This window comes from Aulostomus chinensis, chromosome 16 (genome assembly GCF_037954235.1).
Source record: "Aulostomus chinensis isolate RoL2024-O1b breed Wild chromosome 16, RoL_Achi_v1.0, whole genome shotgun sequence".
Lineage (NCBI taxonomy): Eukaryota > Metazoa > Chordata > Actinopteri > Syngnathiformes > Aulostomidae > Aulostomus > Aulostomus chinensis.
Window position 1 is genome coordinate 24063808 of NC_141335.1, and position 24382 is coordinate 24088189.

The 24382-nt window shown below is 43.6% G+C and overlaps 1 protein-coding gene and 1 long non-coding RNA gene across 3 annotated transcripts in view; one reads left to right on the plus strand and one right to left on the minus strand.

Annotated features, from left to right (window-relative positions):
- Positions 1-24382, minus strand: part of macrod2 (mono-ADP ribosylhydrolase 2) — a 439675-nt gene that overhangs the window by 236261 nt on the left and 179032 nt on the right. For both annotated transcript variants that reach the window (XM_086180851.1, XM_086180850.1), the window contains exon 5: positions 19393-19509. In XM_086180851.1, coding sequence (XP_086036977.1) covers positions 19393-19509 — 117 coding nt within the window. The remainder of the gene's footprint in view (positions 1-19392; positions 19510-24382) is intronic.
- Positions 4203-6625, plus strand: LOC147247912 (uncharacterized). The gene is made up of 3 exons (XR_015109451.1): positions 4203-4283; positions 4673-4775; positions 6534-6625. It is a non-coding gene; the product is annotated as an uncharacterized LOC147247912 (long non-coding RNA).

The window sequence follows — 24382 nt, forward strand, 5'->3', positions numbered from 1 at the left end:
TTTATGCTTTCTATTTCTCTTTTAAATGTCCTTTTTTTGTCAATTAAAAAATCTTCAATGTAGCTCTTGCTACGATTAGCGGATACAATTTAATATTTATGTAGTATAAGCTTTGTCAAATTAAATATTACATACATATAACCTGAAAGCTTATGATGGCACTTTATTTCTCTCTGACACCAACACGGAGGGTCCCGTACCGACTCGTCAGGGCTTCGTGGTCTGTGTCTTTCTGTGAGAGTAATTGGGACTGAAAAGGAGTATCCAGTGACTGGAGGATTTGTGACCCAGTTGCAGCTGTTCCACAAGCATCAGCATCACACACACACACACACACACACACACACACACACACACACACACACACACACACACACACACAACAGGATGGGATTCATGAAAGGTACAAAGGTCTGAACCAAACCAGAGAACTTGGTCCTCAAACCCTGGTTTGGTTTAACGTTCACCCTGAACTGTTACAACGGGAGGTAGCAGGTCCCAGCATTTCACCAAGCTCAACCATATTTTAATGAGCTAACATCTGAGCTCCCATATCAATGATAAAGTTATGAAAAGTATTGTTGGTCTATGAAGGGATTAGTGAAGTTTGTTATCTGGAAAGGGACTAAAAAAAGAGGAAAAACAAAAGACAAGAAGATGGTAGCCCTTGTGTGTGTGTGTGTGTGTGTGTGTGTGTGTGTGTGTGTGTGTGTGTGTGTGTGTGTGTGTGTGTGCTTGCGCGCGGGCACGTGTGTGTCTGTCTTTGGATCCCAGCTTTGAGTACAGTTCCCCATTTCTTTGCCCATCATGAGAGGCTCTGAGGGCCACGCAGGCACACCGGGGTGACAGAATCAGGAGGAAAATGAGGAAAATAATTGGAAGGTCAGATTTGATAATGGCCACTCCAGTGAAAAACAAGCTCTTAATTGGTATGAGGGTCGTTTGGTGAGTTTTCAAGGTAAAATGTGAAAGCACTCATTATCTTCTCCCTCTCCGCTGAAGCTGCTGCTGCTGTTGCCTTGCAGGCCACGGAGCAGATCACTTCTGCATTCGTTCACAGTGTTGAGTCATGTCACAAAGCTCCCTGGCTTTCTCTTGGACCCGAGTTAAACTCTAATGAGCCATTGAAAAATCATTAGAGCATGTTGGAGGGAAATATTTGAGGTGAGGAGTGAAGATGTGTTTGAGAGTAGCAGGTGTCAAAATAATTGCGTTCCTTTTGCTTTTTAAGTCACGAGTTGAAATGTCACCTTCTTGAGTTAACTTTTCTTCCCCTCTATGTACCTCTCAGTCAAAGTCATCAGGTTTCAGCACGGGTACATGGCTGTGCACCGGGATTGAGAACATGAAGCTCTCTTTCTCTGAGTGTGAATCCCTCTAAAGCCCTAGTATCACCTGTGAGAGCTGGGAACTTGGCTTCAGGAGCTGTAGAGTGTGCTGCATGGCAGAGTGAGTGTCACCCTGCAGGACGAGTCTTTTCATCAAGCCTCCCTCTTACCCTGACCCGACCATCTGGGAAACAGATGATACTAATGAGAGATGGCTCCCTGTCTCCTGGTACCAATCACACACACTGCTCCCATTGTACTACACTGTCCCTGCTGGCCCCGAGGAGACACAGATACTGCTCATTACGCAAACATACACACTCACTGATGGACAAAGACAGGTACACATGCGATAGCTGCAACACTGCCGTAAAAATGACCCACTTTTATGCAGGTTTGCTTGTGTACACTGAGCCAAACAAAGCCTCCGCTACTCCAGCATGTGGTGTTAGAGAGAAGCACAACAGTGTCTACAAGACGACATTGCGCTGCCATTCCAGCACTCCCTTTAACACAGACAATGACATATGTTGTCCCAGTATTCAGGGACAGAGAACAATCGATTTATTCACCGAAACATGTCTGCCTTTGAAACTGCAGGTGGCAGTACGCCCCCTTACAGCTGGATGCACCTGGTTCACCTTCGTCCCTGTCAAACGACAAATAATTCAAACAATATTGAAAACTAATTGATAAAAGCTTCAGCGGGGAAAGAGTAAGGTGTGCCTCCTCTTCTGTCAGGAAATGCATTGCTGTCATCATAGTTGGCATGACGATATGAGACTGTTGCTGTTCAGCTTCAGAGATAAATGCAGCAGTGGGACGAGCCGGATGCCATCAATCTCCAAATGCACTGTTGTTGGATGTTAATCCGGCTTTGCAAAGTACGATTCGGTCAGATTTATGTGTTTTCGTGTATTTGAGAAGTCCAGTTTTGGTCAGACTGACAAAATAATCAGACTTTTTCCAACACTGTGTAGAAGTCCTGACCATTCTGTCCTCCACTCCTGCAAGGCGCAGAATTATCGACTGGAAAATGCTGCTTAAAAGGGCATTTGCTGCTTATACTTGGAGGAAAAAAGGACGTGTCAAAAACTTTTGACTTTCAAATTAATTCAGCAGAGGGGCTTCGTTTTCAGTTTCTGCACTATATTCTTAAAAGAAGACAGTGATGGTAAATTGGTGTAGGGTGAGGCGGCGGGGGGCTACATTGGATTTCTTCTGCAGGAACTGGAAACGAGCAACCTCTGTGAGACGCAGGGTCAGACAGGGCTAATTAGTCTGCAGCAGCCCCTCAAATTTTTGCCCTGGGATATTAATGAAGTGATCCAAAGGAAAGCAGCTGCTTGCCACACTAACCCCCACCCCCACCTCACACTCCCCTTCCAAACCTGACGACCAACAGCAATCCTCCCTTCCCTCCGCCCCCCTGCGGCTCTACCTAGGAAGGCCATTGCGTGCGCAAGGGAAGAAGACAAAAAAAAAATAAAAAATCCCCCAGAGAGAACGACATCACCCCATCAGTGGCTGCGGAGCAGGAGGTGGATGAGCAGAGGGCTGAGCTGTGCAGCTGTGTGTGTGTCACCATGCCAGGCGAGGGTAACAACCCCATGACGGTGTGTTCTACATCAACAGAAAAAAACAACGCAAGAGTGAGCACAATGGATTGAAGAAGAGCTGTCTTGTCTCCATATCTGTGCCTTCCTGTTTTCTCAGGTAGTCTGAACATGGCTGTCATGATCACCTCGTCATTATTAGGGTCTTTCATTGGTGGATCTGCTCAGAAGCCTCCACCGGGAGCAGGATGTTTGCTGTCGTTTCCTCCCTACACCTACAGCCTGTGCAGTAAATGCCACACTGAATTATGTGTCTTCGTCTTTGTCACATATCTATGAAAAACCCCCGGCTGAACCCCGATGTAAAAATAGGTCATTGCTACAATTTATACTGTACAGTTTCATTGAGCTGCCTGCAATTCTGACAGGACAAACCTTTTCCGGGCTCGGAAAGAATCGCCTGATTTTACAGAGGAAAGTTGGGAAAATGAAGGTGAGGAGGCAAATCTTTTTGTTTTTAAATCTCTGATCCACTTTGAGATTCCTGGCTTATTTGTTCCTTAATGTGTTCTTTGAAAAAAAAGTTCAAAATATCCGCTCAGATTTGTTGCTGTTCCTGCACTCCAGAAGGTGCTTTGTACACCGTGATCAGGCTGAAACTGTTTAGTTTGCACTGTGAATTCAGATACGGACTCATTTGAATAATCTAATTAAAAAATGAATATAGCTTGTAATGTAAAACAATTCATGTCCACATTTAACAGTGTTTTATGCTGCTCCCTGAAAGGTATCATACCACTCCAAATGATATCAAGGCAAGTCAAAGTCTGCTTTGAGCTCGTAGATTTCTGACCCACTCTCTCAACCTGCCTTAGAGCTGGACCACTGACATCACAACACAAGGCACATCAGTCAGTACGACGTAAAAGACAAGGCCTAAATGTTAATGTTCCGCACAAATGTCAAAAAAGGAGACAAAGATTTTGCCGGCTTCCTCTATCCAGGGATTTTTACTATGAAGAATGTGAAAAAGATCAAAGAGCACGCACATCCCACATAACAAAGTTGGGAATGATAGGTAAGTAAGCACACATAAAAGAAGTACAGAACTTTTCTATTGTGGAGGATGTGCTGTGAAGAAAATTCAAATTAGAGGTAAATCAAACAGAGCAGCTCACAGCACCCTTTCAAAATAAAATCTCCTGTTTATCTGGCTACTCTCTCAATCGTCAAATTGAACAGTTCCTCCGGGAGTTCACCGTGTCCCAGAGTTGAGCCCCTCAGGTTACGCGCCACCGCAACGCGCCAACAGTTTGGGAGTGAGAGCTGCCAGAGGGGTCTGGTTCCCTGCTACAAGGTCCCTGCCATGTCTGCAGAAAAGCAGCCAGAGGGGGAACAGGTAAAACAGACAGCTACAACCAATGAAGATGTAATCCAGATTAAATTAACGTAACTTGTTGGGCCAATGATTTCCATCTGTGAGGATATGCATCACGACACCACAGTGAACGCTTCTCTCATCTCTTCAACAGCAGTTGTAGTCTTGTAATATCAGTTAAAACACATTCGTTTACATTCCTGATTGACACTGTCCAATGATTTCAGCATGTGGAGAAAAAAACCCCACATTGTTTCATTTAAACTAACGTCCTTGAATGAGGAGCAGAGGGTTAATATTCCCAGTGTGCCATTTTCCCCTCAAGGCAGAGGTATCATTTAGCTGGAGCAGGCTGAGGTCTTCAGAGATGCATTTAGCAGAGTGAAATCTCTTCTCTGTCTTGTTACGAGTCTGACAGCTTATTCTGCGCACATCCAGCGTGACTGCAGGGGACCCCAGACAGAGCTGACGGCCAGTAGGCCAGTGTGACTGAGAGCACTTGTGCAATTGAAGGTGAGTTGTTGCAAGAGGTCATTGTATGAATACTGCATGAGTCACAACTGCTAAATCAATAGCCTCTTTCACACACCACACAGATTTTGTGATATCCCTGTAAAAATATACCCGCTATTACGCTACTTTGAGTGTTTGTGCAAAAACACACCAAACTACGGTAATGTCGCCCAGCCTTTGGTTTTAGCGTGCTGGCATTCAGTAATTAGACCTGTGAGGTTTTTACACGGGAACACGGGTGTTTTAGTTTGACTAACTGTCCATTTCAAGGCTGATTTATACAAATGAGACCTACCAGTTGTGGGGAAGCTGCAGCAATGTAACTGACAGGTGTAGCAGACTGGCAAAAATGTGCAATGTGCTGGTCTGCAACTGAATCTCTGATCTAAACTGGCCATTACACAGACATCAGTTCCACCGCCGGCTTAACAGAGGAGCATTTCCACCCCTATTCTGTCTTTATGCACTTTATAAAAAACGGTGAGGCATCAACACAGTAGAATATTCCCACCAACAGGCGGTGTGCCTGAAAATATCACCATTAAACAATTTTGAACAGCAACAACTTTGCTATTGCTCTTGTGCACTCACGTCATCTGCATAAATGTGTTTATTTTCCTCCATTGTCTCGTGTGGAGAGAGAATGTCCACCTGGCAAAAGACAGAGGTGGATAAAGCAGCTCCCGTGAACAATGAGGTCATTTTGATCATCTGCTGAGCTCCAATCTGTGGGTAAACAATTGCTAGTAGCACCGAGTAATGACACATTTTACAGATGTTGTGTAGCGCTTCCCTGGGAGCACCTCCATTACAGCAGGGTGTCAGAGAAGTGACCCCTTCCACCTTTCATCTTCCCACATCTTAATGAACAGTCACACTCCTTGAACCTTTTCCTCTTGATGGACCCTAACCTTTACCAGCCTGTGTACAGTCTCATGATGGAGGCGACAGACAGTGTGGCCATTGAAGTCACATCTCTGATAGGCAAGTTAACCCTTGCTTGGCTATGATTTCCTAGTCAACAGTGGCGCGGCTTGTGGTTCATGAGTAATTGAAGATGATTGATTCCAAGGTCCGGGGTGACAATAATGAGGTCAGATAGCAGGCGACAGGCAAACACAAGCTGTGAAGTTGGCTTGCTTCTCTTTCTCTCTCGCTCACACATACACACACACACACACACACACACACACAAATTCTTTGCACCTATACACTGATAGCATCACTATCCACTGTCTTTGGCAGCACTTGCTTTTGCTCCCCTTATCTGCCTTGCTGTCAATACAGACAACCCTCTGCTCCACCGGGGGCATGAGGCAGTATTGACATTCAGCTCAAACCCACAGCTCTGAGTGGAGTCCAGGGTGTTGCACATGAATTATGCATGCTTTAACGCCAGGGTGCTGAGCAGCACCAGTGCCATCATAATTGAAACAATTGAAAAGACAATACCAGATGGGTCAATAATTAGACAGCAGGAGGGGGAAACTTGATCCGGACGCTCCCCTGCTCGCCCCGCCAATGTAGCCACCCCGCACATGGAGGGACCTTTACCAACACGTCCTGCTTCCCTGTGGTGCACAGCCACGTGCCGCCAGACTTCTCAGAGTGAGTGTGTGTGTGTGTGTGTGTGTGTGTGTGTGTGTGTGTGTGTGTGTGTGTGTCGTTGTAAGAGGAGAGGTGTCAGTTATTTCAGGAGAGATGCTGCATTTTCAGTACTTTCTATCCCAATTAAATATTCTACATTTTATGTTTTAGACTTGGAAAAGTTCCTGGAAGAGCTCGATAAGACGTGGATAACAGCCAGGAACCGTCCCTGTTTGTCAAAAGGTAATTGTCTCAGATTACACGTCCTCTGCTGTTCGCTGGTGTCCTCCTGGAGAATGGAGAACAGAGGCAGGTGACTGATCCTTCCCTCCAGCCTCACACTTTCATAAATCCATACCGAAGGCTCCCAGCAGATCCATAACCCCCCACTGGTCTCCTGGCCAGAGCAACGACTCATGGTGATCACCATAAAACACAGCCATTGTTCACCTTGCAATGGCTTCAACACAACCTGGGAAAAACAGGCGGCGTGTCGGCAGGAACGCCAGCACCTCGGGCCAACCTGTGTCATAAAAGATAAGCAGCAAACACATCCCGGGTTACTGCACTCAACTTGTAAATTCACTGCAAAATAAAATCCTTTAACATTATGTATTGGGATATGTTTTGTTTAATTGCTATACACAGAGAAGCAATTTCAAAAACTGACAACAGCGCTCTCGCCATTTTCCCTTCATTGCTCCACTGGGGAGCTTTTTGTGTCATGTTGTCTGTCAGCAGAAGGATAAAAGATTTATGGTCATGTGGTTCAAAGCCAAACTCACTTCCAAAACAGACATTCGCTCACTTGCCAATTTTATTAGTTACACTTAAATAATGGTTGATACAACACCCCTGAAATAAATCTTAACTTTATTTGTCTAAAGTTCATGTTTGAGGCTGCCATTTTCTGATGCTGGTGTCATACAAGTATTCTGTCAGCCACATAAAATTGGCCAAAATGCGGGTGAGCTCTTCCCTGGCACGTGCTTCAACCTTCCACCGAGTTTTGTGAAATTCAGCCATGTACTTTTTGTATAATGCTAACAGACTGAAAACATCTACATCCTCCTTGATGGAGATTTGGGTTCTTTTAGATATGCGCTATTAGTCTTTCATACCTTTTAACCTTTCTAATAGTTTCCACACCCATCCTACTCAGATGCTCTCGCTAAAGTGTTGTATGCCGAGCCTGTTGAAGGCCACAAGCCAAAACACAACGGTCTCATAATTAATTCATTACTCAAACTCCAGTTTTGACCTCTGCAGACTTTTCCCTTCTCGGTGCATCTTTAGAACAGGAGACGTACAGGAGTAGAGCTGGATATCAAATCTAATTCATCTTAAATGCAGAGGAGGTGTGATATACAGCTATACAGTGAATCCTCCACATGTCTAATTAATTTCCCCAAGCTGTGTTTTATTGTTATGATGCAGAGCTAAATTACCACTGAGGGGAATCACTCAATTACTCCTCAAACCAAACGATCTCCGGACATAAAGTGCTTCAGGTGCGAAGTCCGCGCGAGGTTAAATATTCAAACGCCTCTAAAGCTACACACAAACTTCCTTCCATTCAAGTCAACATGTAAATCAAGACCAAAACAGGTATAAAGCCAGGAAGCCAGCCAAGGCTAGAATGATATCAGAAAGAATTTAATTAGCTTTCATCGTCTCATTTCAGTATTTCTTAAAAGTGGTTTCACTGGAGGCACACAGGCTCCTCTGTGTTGGTCCACTTGCCCATTAGAGTTTATAGGCAACCATATGGACTTTTATGGGTGGGTTAATGTTTTTTTAAGGACCACCGCGCAGGTCTAAATCCACAGTATTAAAACCAAGACTTGGGACACACACACACACACACACACACACACACACACACACACACACACACGCACACACACACACACACACACACACACACACATGCACACAGTCAGGTCACAACAGATGAAGTAGCTCAGACAGTCTACCAAAGACTCACTGCCATTGTAATTCAGAGGAGTGTTTCTGGGATGTGAGGTACAAAAAAAAAAAAAAAAAGATAAAAACTGTCAACATTTACAATCTTAAAAGCCTAATGAGCGGAAGTAACCATGGCAATTTAGTGAAAGGAACATCAAAGACTAGGGAGCAACTATTTAGGCAGGCTGTATTCATGCATAATTAGCTGTGAAAATGGCACGACACGAGACTGTTACTCCCTGTTGTTAATTAGTTTTTATCCCGAGACTTGGTTGTGAGGTAAACAGAGCAATAAGATTAAAACTTCACTTTTCCCAGACAACAACACTGTCATCAGAGGACACATGCAAGTGTTAGCCAGACACTGAGCACTATTGTCCCCGCAGAACCGGTGGCAAGGTTCTGTATAGGAGTTAGTTTCAGCGTCAGGAAGCCTGAAGCAGTGTGTGTGTGTGTGTGTGTGTGTGTGTGTGTGTGTGTGTGTGTATGTGTGTGCGTGTGTGCGTGTGTGTGAGAGAGCCTCAAGTGAAGAATGAAGCCAGAAGTTCCTTTTTAAACTGGTGCCATGTCGTGGAATAGCCTTCTGCTACACATCAATCTGAGAGGGACTTTTTAATATTCATATTTCAGTGACAATTCTTAAGCTGTCATTATTCTTGATGTGGGAATTATTTTCATTTCTTTTAGTGATTAGATTTCAGAATTCTATTCAGTTTTATTTTATGTCTTAAGAGTTGTTGTTGTTGTTTTTTTTCCTTTTTTGTACGTCCGCAAACATCTTGGGACTCTGTGGGATGGGCTTTGGGGCCTCAATCTCTCACACGATACCGCCCACTTTTCCATTGGAAATCATCACATTTGATTAGTTCTTCTTTATTTGGCTCTTCCATGCAATAAAAACAACTGCAGAACAAAAAAGATTTTGCTCCTTCGTGTAACAGTGAGACTTTTTACCCACAAGCTTGTGTTGTTCGAGGGGCAAAAACCTTTTTTTTTCTTCTTGAAATCACGGATGAGAGGATGATTTGTGCCCTTTCCCATTTGTGTCATCGGATCTCTCAAGAGCTGGAGCTGGCTTGGTTTCTGTTAAACCCTGCTGTAGGGCTGAGGCATTTCAGCATGCAAATAAAAGTATTATGTGCATTAAGGTTAGTGCTCTTCATACTGCTTCTACAATGTTTCGAAATTATGAGTTCACAGTTTGCTGTTGTGAGAGAATGCATTTAGTGGCGGGAGGAGAGTTATGCCACTTCCCTGCAGTTCACTACCAGTCAGTCAGTATTATTTTACAGCATTGCTGGCATCCACATGACTACAATCAAATCATGCTGTTCCCTCTGAGATAATCTCTTTATGAATCACTGGCCTGACACAAAATAATTTGATATAATATTAAATTAGATACCCTGAGGGGAGAAGGAAAAATGTGAAGGCAGCAGAAACACTGCGTACGGTGCACAGCATATGTCTTTAATGTCATATGGACGGCGAAATTTGTCCTCTGTGTTTAACCCCTCCTGTAAGGAACGGGGACCAGCTCCAGATATTGTCCCAGCTCCTTGATCACAAAAATAACACACATGTCTTTGATGGTTTGGGTAGGGGGCACTGACACGGGGTAGAACATGAAAACTCCACACGGACAGAGAAGACCTGAGGCAGCCAGGACTCGGACGCGGGACCCTCTTATCAAGAGGTAACAGTGGCAGCCAGTGCTGGATCGCTGTCGTTAGAAGAGATTCAGCAAAGGATCTATACTGTATATCTAACAGTGCTGGTTAAAAGCCTTGTGGTGTTGTGTTATAGAGAGAGAAGAGAGTGTTTGACATTACATTGTTTTACATTAGGCTAATTGAGTAGGCTAATTAAGCCCTACTGCCGAGTCATGCAAATAATATTATTCACCATTATATGAAATTTTAAACTGTTAAGAGACTGTGGCAGCCACAACACTTCATTAGTGACGGCTCTTTGTGTGTGTGTGTGTGTGTGTGTGTGTGTGTGTGTGTGTGTGTGTGTGTGTGTGTGTGTGTGAGATGAGCCCTTTATAACAGCCTTCATTAGGCCAGACTTACTGGTGGACAGATGGGAGCTGTGTGTGATGGGAAGGCAGGACTGCATAAAAGCTGCTGCCACATTCCACTTCAAACCTGACCTTCCAGTGGTCCCTCTTCATCTACCACCCACAAGCCCCCTCCTGATACATCACTGTCATTCCGGGGCCTCGCCACGCCTTACTGCCAAACCCCACCCCCCCACCTGGGCCAAACTGCCACACAGGCTGTAGCTGCTCCTGCACCCCATTACTGCGAAGGCCTCTCACCTCCTATTTTCAGCCATTTTCGGGTGAGACCACCACAATTTCTGTCTGCTAATGTTTACCCGATCATTCACAATGCCCCCCCACCCCCACCCCTCTAGTTTCCCAGTGATGAATGACCGTTGGCCATCTCGCTGACAGCTAGGCAGCTGATGCCACATAATTACAGTATCACCGTTTAGACAAAATTACCAAATTACTGCAGTTCTCAAGAGGTATGAGAGAGTGACAGGCCGGCCAACAAAGGAAACATAAATATCTGAAAAGAGAAGGACTACTTGAACCTTTTTGTAGATGAGCAGTGAAATGAGGTTTGTTCTGTTCCTTGAGAGAACACCCATCACAAGAGAGAGGGGATTAGTGAGGAAAAGCCAAGGCCGTTTTACTCTCATAAATAATGTCAAAAATATCTGGCCTCTCCTCGAGATCTGATCTTCCTTTTCACACTTTATTTATTCAATCATTAATTCATCTTGAGGAGGGGGAGAGTAATCACAAACAGCCCAACATTTCTGACCATTATCTCTAAAAAGCACCGCTGGTCTAAAAAAACAAAAAAGGAAATAAATCTTTAAGTGCCGCTTTCCTTGAATTATTCATTCACTTCTGCATTTTCAGGTTTAACTGGCTGTTGAAATATATATTATCTATGGATTTAATTAGCATTTTAGCAGCCGTCTCAACGGAAAGTGTAACTTCATCTTTTTTAAACTATCGCTACCTAATTCCATAAACACAGAGACAGAAGGGCTGAGTGAAGGAGGAATTTGTCAAAAACACTAAAACAATCACTGTCGGACAGTTTTAGCTCGACTCCATCTGTTAAATGTGTGCATGCGGTGATGAAGTGACATTTATGATGTGAGCGCTAACAGTGAGCAGGAACAGGACTCAGTCGTGAGTGTGTGTGGTTGGGGCGGCGATGGCCACCACGGCTGAGCAAAGCCCAGTTTATTTTTACAAAGGATTTCATTCACTCCAGCTTCAAATCAGAAATGAGAAAAAAACAACCCATCTTGTAACAGTCACACTGCCTCTATTTGAGCCACTATATAGCGATGAAGAACAGTCTGTTCTCCCGTCTGTCACATCAGGTCTTTTTATTTGTGCAAAGCAAAGCTGACAATGTTAACAATGCACTGCTGCGGAACGAACATCTCATAAAGCATGTTATTTACATGCTTGATCTCTAAAAGGATTACGGCTCTTCCATGGGATGAAGTAATTCAATAAACCAGCGGAATTAAATTTGGTCAGTGTGCAAATAAGGTGCTAAACAAGGTTTAAATGCCACCTCCCCCCCCCCCCCCCCCAAGACGCAAACAATTGAATAAACATATTTTCAAGAATATATCAAAGCCAGAGGTCTGATTCTTTTTCTGGTGCTAATTCTGCAGGATTCACAGCAATTAGGTCCAAACTTGCAGCAAAAGCAGAAGCATCCGTATCACAGCAGCTCCTTTATTAACACAACAACTTGTACGCAAATTAGCAAATTAAGGGCTGTCCAATGACCCTCTGAGAGAGAGACGGCCCCTCTGTATGTGAAGGGGCGGGGACTGCCTTGATAAACAAGCTTGAGAGAATGATAATGTTGTGGGGGTGTAATTTAATCAGAATGAGCTGCATGTCACTGACTAACGGAGGGTACTTTGCTGTGATTTATCTGTTTGCTGAGTGGAGAGACAGAACAGACAACCTGGTCCTCCAGATTAAACAGGGCCAGGGAAAGACGGCTCATGCTATCAGGGAGAAATATTTATCTCTGGCTGATGATTAGTATTATTAGCACAGGTGCAGCTACAGTAAACACCAGAGACACCCATTTTGTCCCGAAAGGGAGCAGAAGATAGAGGAGGTGAACTTAACTGGGGTGCAGCTCCCACGTGTGTTTAGTCTAAGTACAGACTCAGAAGTTCCACCACAGCTCACAAACACACACACACCCACACCCACATACCCCCCCAACACACACACACACACACACACACACACACACACACACACACACACACACAAAACTAAGAGAGGATTTACAAATCTTAGGCTGGAACAAAGTTTGTTAAAACAACAGCCGGAGGCACTTCTGGCAGGTCCATGTTGCATCCACTTATCCTGTAGCTCTGCAATAAGTGAACACAGGAGCACAACAATAACTGTCAAAATACTGCTTATATTCTAATCACACAGGCTGAAAACCCTTGCTGCACATGTACACAGCACACTTCCTGGTTCTGGTCTCAAACCGGATTCTCCTTCTCTTCCTTGATTTAAACCCACATTTACTCCCTGTTCGATCATCAGGACCACCTGAGCTGACCGGCTGACCCCTGCTGTTGACACGGGAAGCTAACCTTTGACTGAGATCCCTCCGTGTTACACTGCTCTCGTGCACTCAATATCCCACTATGATTACAGGTGAAACCATTCAGATGCAGGAACATGAATATTACAAGACAGAGAGCGGAACTGAGGTTCACTGCTGTTTCTCTCCAGTCCAGTTCAAGTATTACACACTGACAATTAACGGTTATAATTTCTGCTGATGTGCATTCTTGAAAGACAACAATTCAACCTGTCCTTAGCTGGTAGTGACGTTTTCAAAGATTAGTAGGACTTTTGGAAAGTTCTGATCGCCTCAATCAGAAAATGTTACATTCAGAAAAAAAGCTCAATTCTGAAAATGTTAAGAATAGTGAAATATTAACGTGCACTTCCACCAAGCCATTGAAGTCATCTTCACAAGAGATCTGCCCGGCAACCAAATGGTTGATGCTAATGCTGCCGGTCAGCTGAGTCTGCTCCAGTCCAGAAGTTATTCATTCATAAATGGGATTAGTTACAAATCAGACTTGCAGGGTTCGGGGGGGGGGGGGGGGCTGTCTCAGCATCCTCCTTACTGACAGTCAGCAGCTGTACCGTCAGACAGGAAAGAGGCCGCGTCAGGCTGAGTTAAACCCAAGCGTGTGCCTGTGAGTGTTGGTTGTGATCGATACAGCTGAGAGCGTGCACCCCCCAACATTTGCTGCCCGCGGCGATCGCCTGCTGTATATCACCTCTGCCAGAAACCACCGCTGAAAATAGAAGAGGAGCTGCTGCTTTGTCGTGTTGTTGATTAGCCAATATTATAACTCCTGAACACATTAATAAGAATTCAAGTGTTAAATATCAACGCTCAGATGCGTCAGACAGCCCTGACTATCACATAAATACAAAACTCAACCTGGAACATCTAACGACAGCAAGCTCACGACCGTAGTTTGGCACATCGCTCGCTTTGAGTGGATCAGCATTACTGTGATTGAATAAAGAGATAACCTTTAATTCATCTTGGGAAGGGTGATAAGGTCGTCATAAAACAGATGAATGTCTGTGAAAAGGATATTAATATGGTATCACTAAATATATCTCAGATACATGCACCTAGATGGGCTTTCATCAAACCATCAGTCTGAAAGCACATACCTCCCTCAAGAAGGCCGATGATGATGTCATCCGCGTGTTTGGACACCAAGGATCTTAGCAAAAACGAATGTTTAAAAATGTCCTTTTTTTGGCAGTGTTTAACAGATCTGCTCCAAAATTAAACGGGTTCTTCCTTCATCCAACACCACCAAGTGTGGCAGCAACAAAACAAAGAATCGGCCTCAGAGGTTTTGCAGAAATCCAAACATGATGTCTTGATGTTATGAAAAGGAGCACTGCAATAACATTGTAGCATCAGATCTCCGTGAATAAAGGAAATCAGGATATGAAAAAATCAATACATTGCAGAGGTGTGTGTGTGTTCTGGAGAAGCTGGAGAGACCAGCAGAGAGGTGCGGTCACTGTAGAGACCGAGCTGGCTGCTCAACGGAGTTCGCGTTCCAGTTCTATTTGAGAGTAATCAAATGTTTGCCAGTATTTTGTCTTGCCGCTATCAGAGTACGGTGGGTGGAAGCATGGCTCCATGGGCTGAAATCTATAACTTTACAACTGATAAGACAGAGCAAAAAGCAGTTCAGACATTTCCCTGGAGGGGAGCAAAATAGCCAGCCAGACTGTTTTCTGTGTTCAGTGAGATTAGACGCATTTTAGAGATACAGTAAGCCTACAAGTGCAGGCTGCAGAAATAGGTCCATATATGTAAAAATATAAATGATGTGTCGTCAGGAGTGCATGGTTGCAGCTCTAGAAACACTTACAAATAAAATATAATCAACAAAGATTAAAATGCAAAGAGGCCACTGTTGTGACAGCAACAACAAAAATGAAAGACTGGCCCTTATTTCTTGCATCCAAATATGATTCATTATTTAAGACATACACACAGAGCTAAAATAATAGGAAGGGAGAGAGAGAGAGAAGCAAAACAATAAACAGCACAAACATTTTGAAGTGTCAATCTAAAACAGCCCAAGAGAGGAAAACAAAACTGGGTAAAAGATTTCAGAGGAAAATGGGAAAGGGAAAACAGCTAACGTCTATCTAAAAGTTCCTTTGGGACATTAACTTTCCCAAGCAGACCTCTAGTTTAAACTCTAAATACCCTCCAGCTCGACGGTGACAGCCAGGGCTGAAATGCGTAAGTACAGATTAACCCTCGAGATCCCTGCTAAACGTTATTAGTTTGGACCTGAGCAGCCGCATCATAATGAGACGGCTCTGTTGGAGGCTTCAGCCGCTGCACATCATCTTCTGCGGTGTCACACTTTTACATGATTACAACATTCTCACTCTTGGTCGCACTCAACAGCCCAGCGTGAAGACTCAACACGTCAACAATTACACACGAGATTACTGTACAATCACATGTGAATGAAGCCCACCGTGTTGTGCGTACACTGAAACCCGGCGCTTGAATGTTGCCACTGGCTGATCCGGTGTCAGATCTGGGCTCTCTAAAATATATCCTTGTCATTTACGCCGTTGTGTTGGCCAGCATTAGCGTTCTGACAGGATGGCGGAAACGTCAGATGTCAGCTGGACTGAGGAGTGACGCGAGTGAGTGGGGACTGTCCAGTCGACGCGGTGGCGTCCGCTACACAGGATTCTGCTCAGCAGAACAGTTCTGGTCAGATGACTGAATACTGATGCGTTTTTCCAAAAGTTTTTAAAAAGGGATTTATAGCAGATGTTCATAGCCGACTTAATGATGTCTGTATCTACAAAAACATATGTGCCTCAGCCAGCCTCATAAATTGGGGGAAATCCTGTATATTCTAGATGTCTATAAGAGAAGTCTCACCGCTGCAGTCGTGCCTCTGTTTTTATTCCAAACTTATAACAATCCACAAAGTTTTTATTGCACTTCAACTTTTTCAAATCTCATTTTGACAGATGAACTGGGATGTCCTCATTTACTATTCATGGTTAATTCTTCTCTGTGTAGCCATACTGGGTATCATGCATGCTATTTCGTGGGCAAACCCCGACTCATTGAGTAATTATGCATTGTGGTGCACACTCAAAGTGGGATGTCCAAAATGAAGCAATCGCAGCGAGATCACTAAACATCCTCCACTTGTAGAACCACAAACACGGGACTTGTTAAGCTTGACATCATATTTTCACTTGATCGTTAATCTAAGAACAGATGAGTAACTTGTCCAACACGAGGGCAAATAGACAATTTCCTTGTCAGATTGATGTAAGAGACAGGTTTTTTTGGAGTCTTTCCGCTATGGTAGGTGGGTAATTACTGTCATTGATTAATAATCCTCGACCAGCCCCATAATAATCAGTCCCACATGTGCTTGGCCCGCTTAAAGAAAAGGCTCATTTGCCACTGGGAATCACAGCCTAAACTGCTTAGTGGGATGTAATGGAGAGCAATTTTCTTGTCTTGGGGAGAGTTGGGGAGAGTTGGAGGGACGGGAAGGGGGGGGGGGGCAGCCTGGATGGGTTGGGGTAGTACGGCCATTTTCCATTGCCTCAGCACATCAAACCTCCAAACAAGGCCAACTACTCATCGGGAACAAAGCAGCTCCTCAGGACACAAGGAAGCATTTTATTGCTTTACCAGCTATTTTGACTATTATGTTTAAATGGCAAGTTCTCATTGTCTTACAAAAACAACAAAACATACCAGTGTAATCCTTTGTAATCCACGAACAGAATATAAACTCTGGGTGATATCTTAAAATAACACTAAAAATGCTGTAAGATAGAGAGTGTGGCGGGGGGCCATGCATCGCTGGCACAGTCATCAGACGACTGCTGGAGGAACAATGTGAAGCCGAGCCTAAATCCCCCCCAAAACGTAATTAAAAGCAAAGTGATCTACAGTTTACGCCGTGTTATTCAGGCTTTACTGAACGTGCTTATTTTTAATGATATGTGGAGGGATGGATTCCAGAGGGGGTCCCCAAAGATGAGTACGATCCTCAGAGACGCTGGTGTCTATAGAAAACTGTGAAAAGCAGCCTAATGCTCAGGAAAAGAGAAGCCCACAAAGGAAATATCGAGGTTTGCCAAGATGTGAATGGTAAATTGTCCATCTGCCTGCTTTATCTGCACTCTTGCTGGAGTAGATGAGCTGCCATCTGCAGGAGTGTGTCAGCAGAGGAAGTTTTGCGTGCAATGAAAATGAGAGTCCTCGTGCATACATAGAGCCCTGGAGGCATGAATTGTTTTAGATACATGAAAATGTAAATCAAACATGTTGGCAGAGAAGAAAATATTGTGAAAGGTTTGATAATAAATAAAAAAAAAAACATGCAGAAGAGTGTATTGTCTCATCAAATCAATCCAGGCAATTTACTTAAAATTAATTTGAGGTTAGAATCAAAACACGCTTTTTTTCCCCACTATGACCAAAATAATGTTTCAACATATCCACCTTTTTATGGCAGGTCAGAAAACTCTTCGCACGTCTCTCACAAACATGTTGGTTGAAAAGCTCCTGCTGGATGTGGACGTTCTTTTCTTAAACAGCAATATAATGACTTTTGTAATGTTTCAGTCGCCGTCCCTGTCAATTAAGATGATCCATCTGCCCCCAATAATGACACGAAGTTGTTTACTGGTTAATCACTTGATTATACAAATATTTAAAAATATTTTCTGTCAGTTTCAATATACTTTTGCATTTCGTTTTAGCCTCAGAGCCATTAACATAACATTAACTTTCAATTAATCTAATATACACTGCAATTTCACTGTGAGCTTTTATCCTTTCCTGCTACGCCTACATGTTACATCCTGGAATTTAGGGAAATTAAAAAATGTGTCAATTGTGTTTTGTCTAGTTTGTTTACTTTATTAAATAGTGAGGGGGTGGACAGGCTATTATTTGAGATTTCAAGAAGTGAATAGATTGTTGTTGCTGTCACTGCAGCTTTATAATGTGTATGTGTAGGTGGGACAAATAAGTCAGAGATGGAAATTAATGGAACAAGAACAAAAGCAAACAGTGGATAGACTTTGGGAACAGGCGAGATCTCTTGTCAGAGCTGAGCACTCACAAAGCAAAGTCAAGCAGCTGTCAGTTTCCAAGAGCTGGAAAGAAAGAGTACGCTGATGATGACAGTGATCAGGGCCGGAAGATAAGAAGATGATACCGTGCGGGAGTAAAGATAGCTCGAAAATGAAATAGTGTCGCGTTCAAAGAAGAACACACTGTTCCCAGTAAAGAGCTACACAACCTATAACAAGTCATCAGCCCAGAGAAGGCGTTTTGCGCTGAGATAATTACAATAACAGTAACGGCGCTGTGATTGCTCCCAGGTGACACTGCAGCTTATTAAACTGTCATGGCGCTCTCTGTTTAGGTGCCACCAACACTTGATCTCACTGCCCACAAGAGTGACTCACGTTTTATCTGCCCCATTTGTTTGACATCTTTACAACACAACCTAATTTCATCTGGGCCTCGACGTCTTGTCTTGGCTGTCTCACGGAAATCCTTCAGGGTGAGGTTAGGACCGCTGGGACACGAGTCTCCACCGAATTACTCCAAGTGACGGTTTTTACATCTCTCGTGTTTTCAAGTTTGCATGGAAAAGAAGCATGTGACAAACTTTACTAGTGACACACACACGAGCGCGCCCACCCAATGTGAAAAATTACGGCAAGACATTAGCATGGACAGAACTTTCTTCGACTTGATTACCAAACATGAAATGCATAAAAGAGATAAGAACAGCACACAAAGCCGTCCCTCTTCTGATCGTTTATGGTGTAAGAGTTATGATCTGTTAACAGAATAAATCAGGGATGAAAAATCAATCAAATTAAGCAACTAATAGCCCCCTTAATGTCTTTGTTTGTGTGCAGATGACAGTCCCATCCAGGCATACAAGCACCAATCATATTAATTATCCTCCCAAAAAAAACACTCCCCCTGTATACAAATGAGTTATCCAAACTAATGAATGATGATTCAAACGGGTTTATTTTGCATATAAAAATCCTCCTCCCCTGAATATTGGCTTGGAGACCAGTCATTCTGCACATGTGTGTACAATAATATATACTGCTTTCATTTACAATGCAGTCACGCTTGCACACAAACACTGCGAGGTTTAATTATTCCACACTAAACCCATCATTGCTACTTCTTCATCAATTCAGCGTGTGCAGGCTCAGCCAGCCAACGACGGAGCCCGCGGCCTGGATACATTATAGCATCAGGCTGTATGTTGTTTTCTCTGCTTTGATGCGCACCACAGTCAGGTGATGCCACCCTGACAGTTCGGGAATATCGCTGGAAGGCATCAGCGTGCACATTACAGAACAAACATATTCATTACGGACACTCACATCTTGCAGGGAGATCATAGCCGCAGGTGATCTTGGCTTTGCCGGTTTCACAGCCATTTAGCGAGCTGCACTCCTCGTACAGACCTGGTCCCGCCGCTTTGTGTATGCAGCCATCCACTGAAACACACACACACACACACACACACACACACACACACACACACACACACAGGTGAGGGAAACCAAAGGGGCAGACATTTGACATATGTATCAACTTTTTCTGTGCAACAGAAACAAGATTTAAAAAGGCAGAGTGAAAATTATATCAACGTGTTTCACTCTGGTTGCTGCATCCCTCCCTATTACTGTATTCTCTGCAGGGAGAGAGGGTCCTCCGTAGTGTGCCAGGCTCGTTGCTGGTAAATATTGACAAGCTTAGGAATTAAATTAGCTGGGCCAGGATCTAATAACTCCTCCACACACGGTGAAAATGAGACTGTTCTTCCTGTAATCCCTCTCCATTGTCAACAGGCATATACAGTCACATCATTAACAGTATTTTCTGCTCTGTGATGGGAATCTGTTCTGCTCTCCATGGTGAGTCTGTTATGATGTGGATCTGTGTTCTGAATCTGTCGAGCTCCCTGTTGATGTGTGTGTCCTGGTTCTACAGAACAACGCCCCCCCCCCCCCCCCCCGCCCCCCTAAGGTTTTAATTTTACCGGGTTAAGGCCACAATGCAGTTGATTGATGGGACGTCTTACAAGAGAAGGCAGAGAGATAGAAATCCACATTATCCGTCTCTGAAAGCCTGACATCCCTCCAAGAGCATGTTATCAATCACACTAAAACATCATAAAACCCTCCTCAAGTTGTCCTGTAAAAATCCTCACAAACCATTAGAAGATAACGCTGCCAGAAGGAAGAACAGAAATAGTCGGACAAACAGACTTTTATTTGGTTTCTCGGGGTAACTTTATCTCTCAAAGCTAACGGTCTAGATAGCCTGCAAGATACAGTATCAAATGTTTACACATCCTTAAAGAATTGATGAAGAAAAGTGAGGAACTGATAAAATATAATCATTTATATTCATGATAAAAGACAAAATGGGACTCTAATCACCATCTTCATCTGTAATGCAATTATTATTCATGTACACTGCCGGCACAAACTGGAAAAGGATAAAGATTAGTTACACACTGTCTTCAAAAATGTACTTTGCTGCACATTGTCAACACAGACAAAAGGTCTTTGAAGAGGGATGGTCCATTTTTGAGCTCCTTTCAGTCTCTCAAGGATGAGTCAACCAACAACAGCTGGGCGGAAGATTTTCCAGCTCGATCAATCATCTTTAATGAACTGAGGGACAGGCAGTTGACAGAGACGAATCCTGATGGCTTTTCGAAAAAGTAACACAAGTCTGACAATGATGTGGATATGAGGAGGGATCGCTGCGGTGACAATGAAAGCTACTTAGCAGCGAGCTGATGTAGTGCAGGCTTGGTATTTTTATAATAGCCTCTGTGCAAACAAGATTGTCTGCGATCATCGGGCACGCTTATTTGCATCATAATTGCTTCTTAACAGCTAACAAACAAGAAGAGACGAGCGTTCAGGCTACATGGAAAGCTCTCATTTATTTCACACAAAGTCACAAAACACTGAACATCGACTTTTTCCACTGTGGTTAGTAACGACACTGACTTATGAATTATTACCCTTTAAGTTCAAATATGGCTGAGAATTTCAAATATGTCCTTTTATCGCTATCTTCTTTCACATCTTTGCATATATATATATATATATATATATATATATATATATATATATATATATATATATATATATACATATGCATAATAGATCTTTTGTTACAATATAATCTATGCATTAAAAGTATTTGCTAGCAGTTTTTTGTGAGTCTGGATACATCCTCTTTTCAACAGTAATATGGAACATAAAAAGAATCCCAAGGCACTAACAAAAAGTTCACATAAGGGCTGTGATGAAGCCATATGAGGAAGTTTTGGAGTGCTTCTCAGGCTCGTTCCCATCAGCAGCTTCCTTCTGAGATATTCTTTACCCTTACATGATGTTTTGAACAAAAAAGAAAAAGAAAAAGAAAAAGAAAAAAACCCGAGCAAACCCAGAGAGAAGTTTGGACACCGAAGGCTCAACGAGTACATGAGGATCGAGTCAGGATGTTTTCCAGATGATCGTGACGACTAATCTGGTGAAAAGAGCCAACTGGATTTAATCTTTGGACAAAGCTGGTAACCTGTCATGAATATGTAGAGTAAACACTCGAGGATTTGCTGATCAAATACTTGTTCTCATTATAGATCAGGCATATATGATCTAAATATCCCACATACATGCACCAGAGAGGGAGGTTCAGGGTTAACGCAGACGTGGCTGAGTCAGGTGGCAGGTGTTTCTCTCCTCACAGACTTGAGGAACGCTCGTTTAAAGGCAGAGGAAGCAAACAGCAACCACACAAATGGATCATTCACCGCTAATTTTCCTTCAAGGGGGAAAAGAGACGATTGAATTGGTACCTGCAGGTACTCAAGGCAGCGTCACACATCAAGACAGTGGTTTGGAGCCACTTGCATGGAAAGTCTTGGCAGTATATTTGGTCAAAAAGAAAAATGTGTCACAAAGTGGTTATTTTCAGGACATTTGATGAAATCTCTTTAAACAAAAGGCAGGATGCAGGATAACATGGGCGCGTCATCTGGATCAGCAGATATTGCTCACGTAAATACCTCTGTAAGGCCCATTACTACAGACTTGCTCATTGCATCCCTAATGGAGGGCAATGTGTATCCAATAATAAGAACTTGCTGAGAGGCAGTTTGAGAGCAGGACTTTCTCTCCTCCATGCAGACTTAAAGTTATGGTTTTTCATGATGAGCCGAACTGTTTCAGGGATGAACTGCCATCAAGGTCAGTGACGTTGACTCTGGAAACAGGGACTGACCTGCTCTTTTGAGAACACAAGAACCATCTGGAGACGTAATAATAATACATTAAAAAAATAGTTTAAAATGACTAAAATGTTAACAATGGATCTTTTCTCTGTGGTTATTGAAAGCCAACCGGGTTAGGTAAATCTAATAATGCTCTCCTCCAGTTTGCAGCGCTCCCACAGGAGTGGACCGTCCCCTGACACCTCCTCCCATCACAGCCAAGCACGGTTCATCTCTTCCCTACGAGCACCTTGGGAGCCCAGCGAGCGAGAGCACATTGGGCTTCTGTTTCATCTCAGTAGCTGAAGAATGAGATTGTAGATGGGGAATCCAACTTCCATTTCCCGGCTCCTCCCGGTGTGTGTGAATGCAGTGTCAAGGAGTCCCTACAAGGCTGGGAATTTGTTCACGGTGCCTGTAAATGGAGGAGCTGCTGGACTGATGTGGTCAGAATCTGGGCTGCAGCTACAGATTTAATTTACCTGCCTTACTTAGAGTGCTTCACGGAATAGGTGGAGTACAACCGATGCATTGTGGGTAACATGTCTGTGCGGGTGCTCCTCTACCTCACTCTTATCTATTCCACAGACAGAGAGAGTATTTTAATTTCAAACACAGGCTGCAGATCAATTTGTGAAGTAATCTTGAGTTTGAAAACATTTTTTTCCACGTCCATTATCAAATCTGCTAAAGGAAGACCTGCGTTTTTCTCGGTGGCGAAATGACCCGCATGCAATTTGTCCATCCATTTATTTCCTCATTTAGGTGGGATATCAGCATTACTCCCCAGATGCCCACAATACATTTGGATGCCTGCAACTTTACAAAGGCACCCTCAGAGTCGCATCAACTGACAATGAAATTAAGATTCATTTCAGGGAGGGGGACGTCTCCGCTGCCTCTTCAGACACTTATCTTGTTTACAAGTTTCACACAGTGGACTTGGACGATCTACAAATGCAATCAGGCCATCACATACGCCCCCAAACCCCCACCAAGTTTTGTGAAAGTCAGCCTGTTTTTTTATGACTTAATCCTGCTGACAGACAAACAAGCAGCAGAGAAAACTGAGGTAATTCTAATGCTGCCATTATCGGATGATATAGGATAATCTAATGAGGTGGAAGGAAATGGAAGTTTTATCATTCATGAGCTCATCCGCTGTTTCCTAAGGCCTCATATGAGAAGAAGGCTCTACAGAGCAGAAGTCGCGTTTCTATTTTAAAGGAGAAAAAAAAAGGTTTGTACGCTCGGGTTGAGATGCTTTTTGTCTTTTTCGGAATCAGCTCTTTTTGAATCAACTTTGACGCAGTGAATTCATCTGACACGACACTCAAGCCATTTCCAAATATTCCCAAACTTTGTCCTGGCCTGTGTCCGACACTAGCTGACACGAAAGGACAACCCTCAGGACATCCTAAAGACACGCCCCCATAGAAGGCCAGACCACCTCTTCCTCTTCTTCTGTGTGACGCTGCCATCACCACCATCTTCTAGCCCTGTTTATCCACCGTGAGATGCGCCTCATTTTTGTCGACCCCTCCCATAAAATGATGATTAAATGGAAATTTACATGATTTAACATCAAAATGAATGAATGTGAATCCAACTCCTGTCGGTCCCTATGATGCGACCGCAGCGTTCGCCCCGCTCACATGTACCGGTAAGTAATATGTGCTATGTTACATGATGAAAAGTCAGCAGTGCCCAGTGCTGTATTTCAACTCCTGTAAGGACAACTTTATGGAGGAGATTTAATTTACCAGGCTTAATATAGCGGCTGCTTCTTTCCACCACACAACGGTGCTTCCTTAGCCCTGATTGAAAAATATAATAGTTGATGCGTCATCCATCTTGGCGAGGTGAGCAGCCTGCCGCTGCTTGAAGCCGGGCCAGTGCAGGACAGAACAGTTCTTCATCTTCTCTGGAGTGCCTTGCTCACAGAACGCTTCCCTGAACAGTCAGCGCGGCTAATGAAGATAACTTTGATGAGAGGCCGGACAGCATCCCTCCGAACTAATAATGGGAACACGGAGGGGGCACGAGACACAGGGAGAGACATATTGGGAGAGACA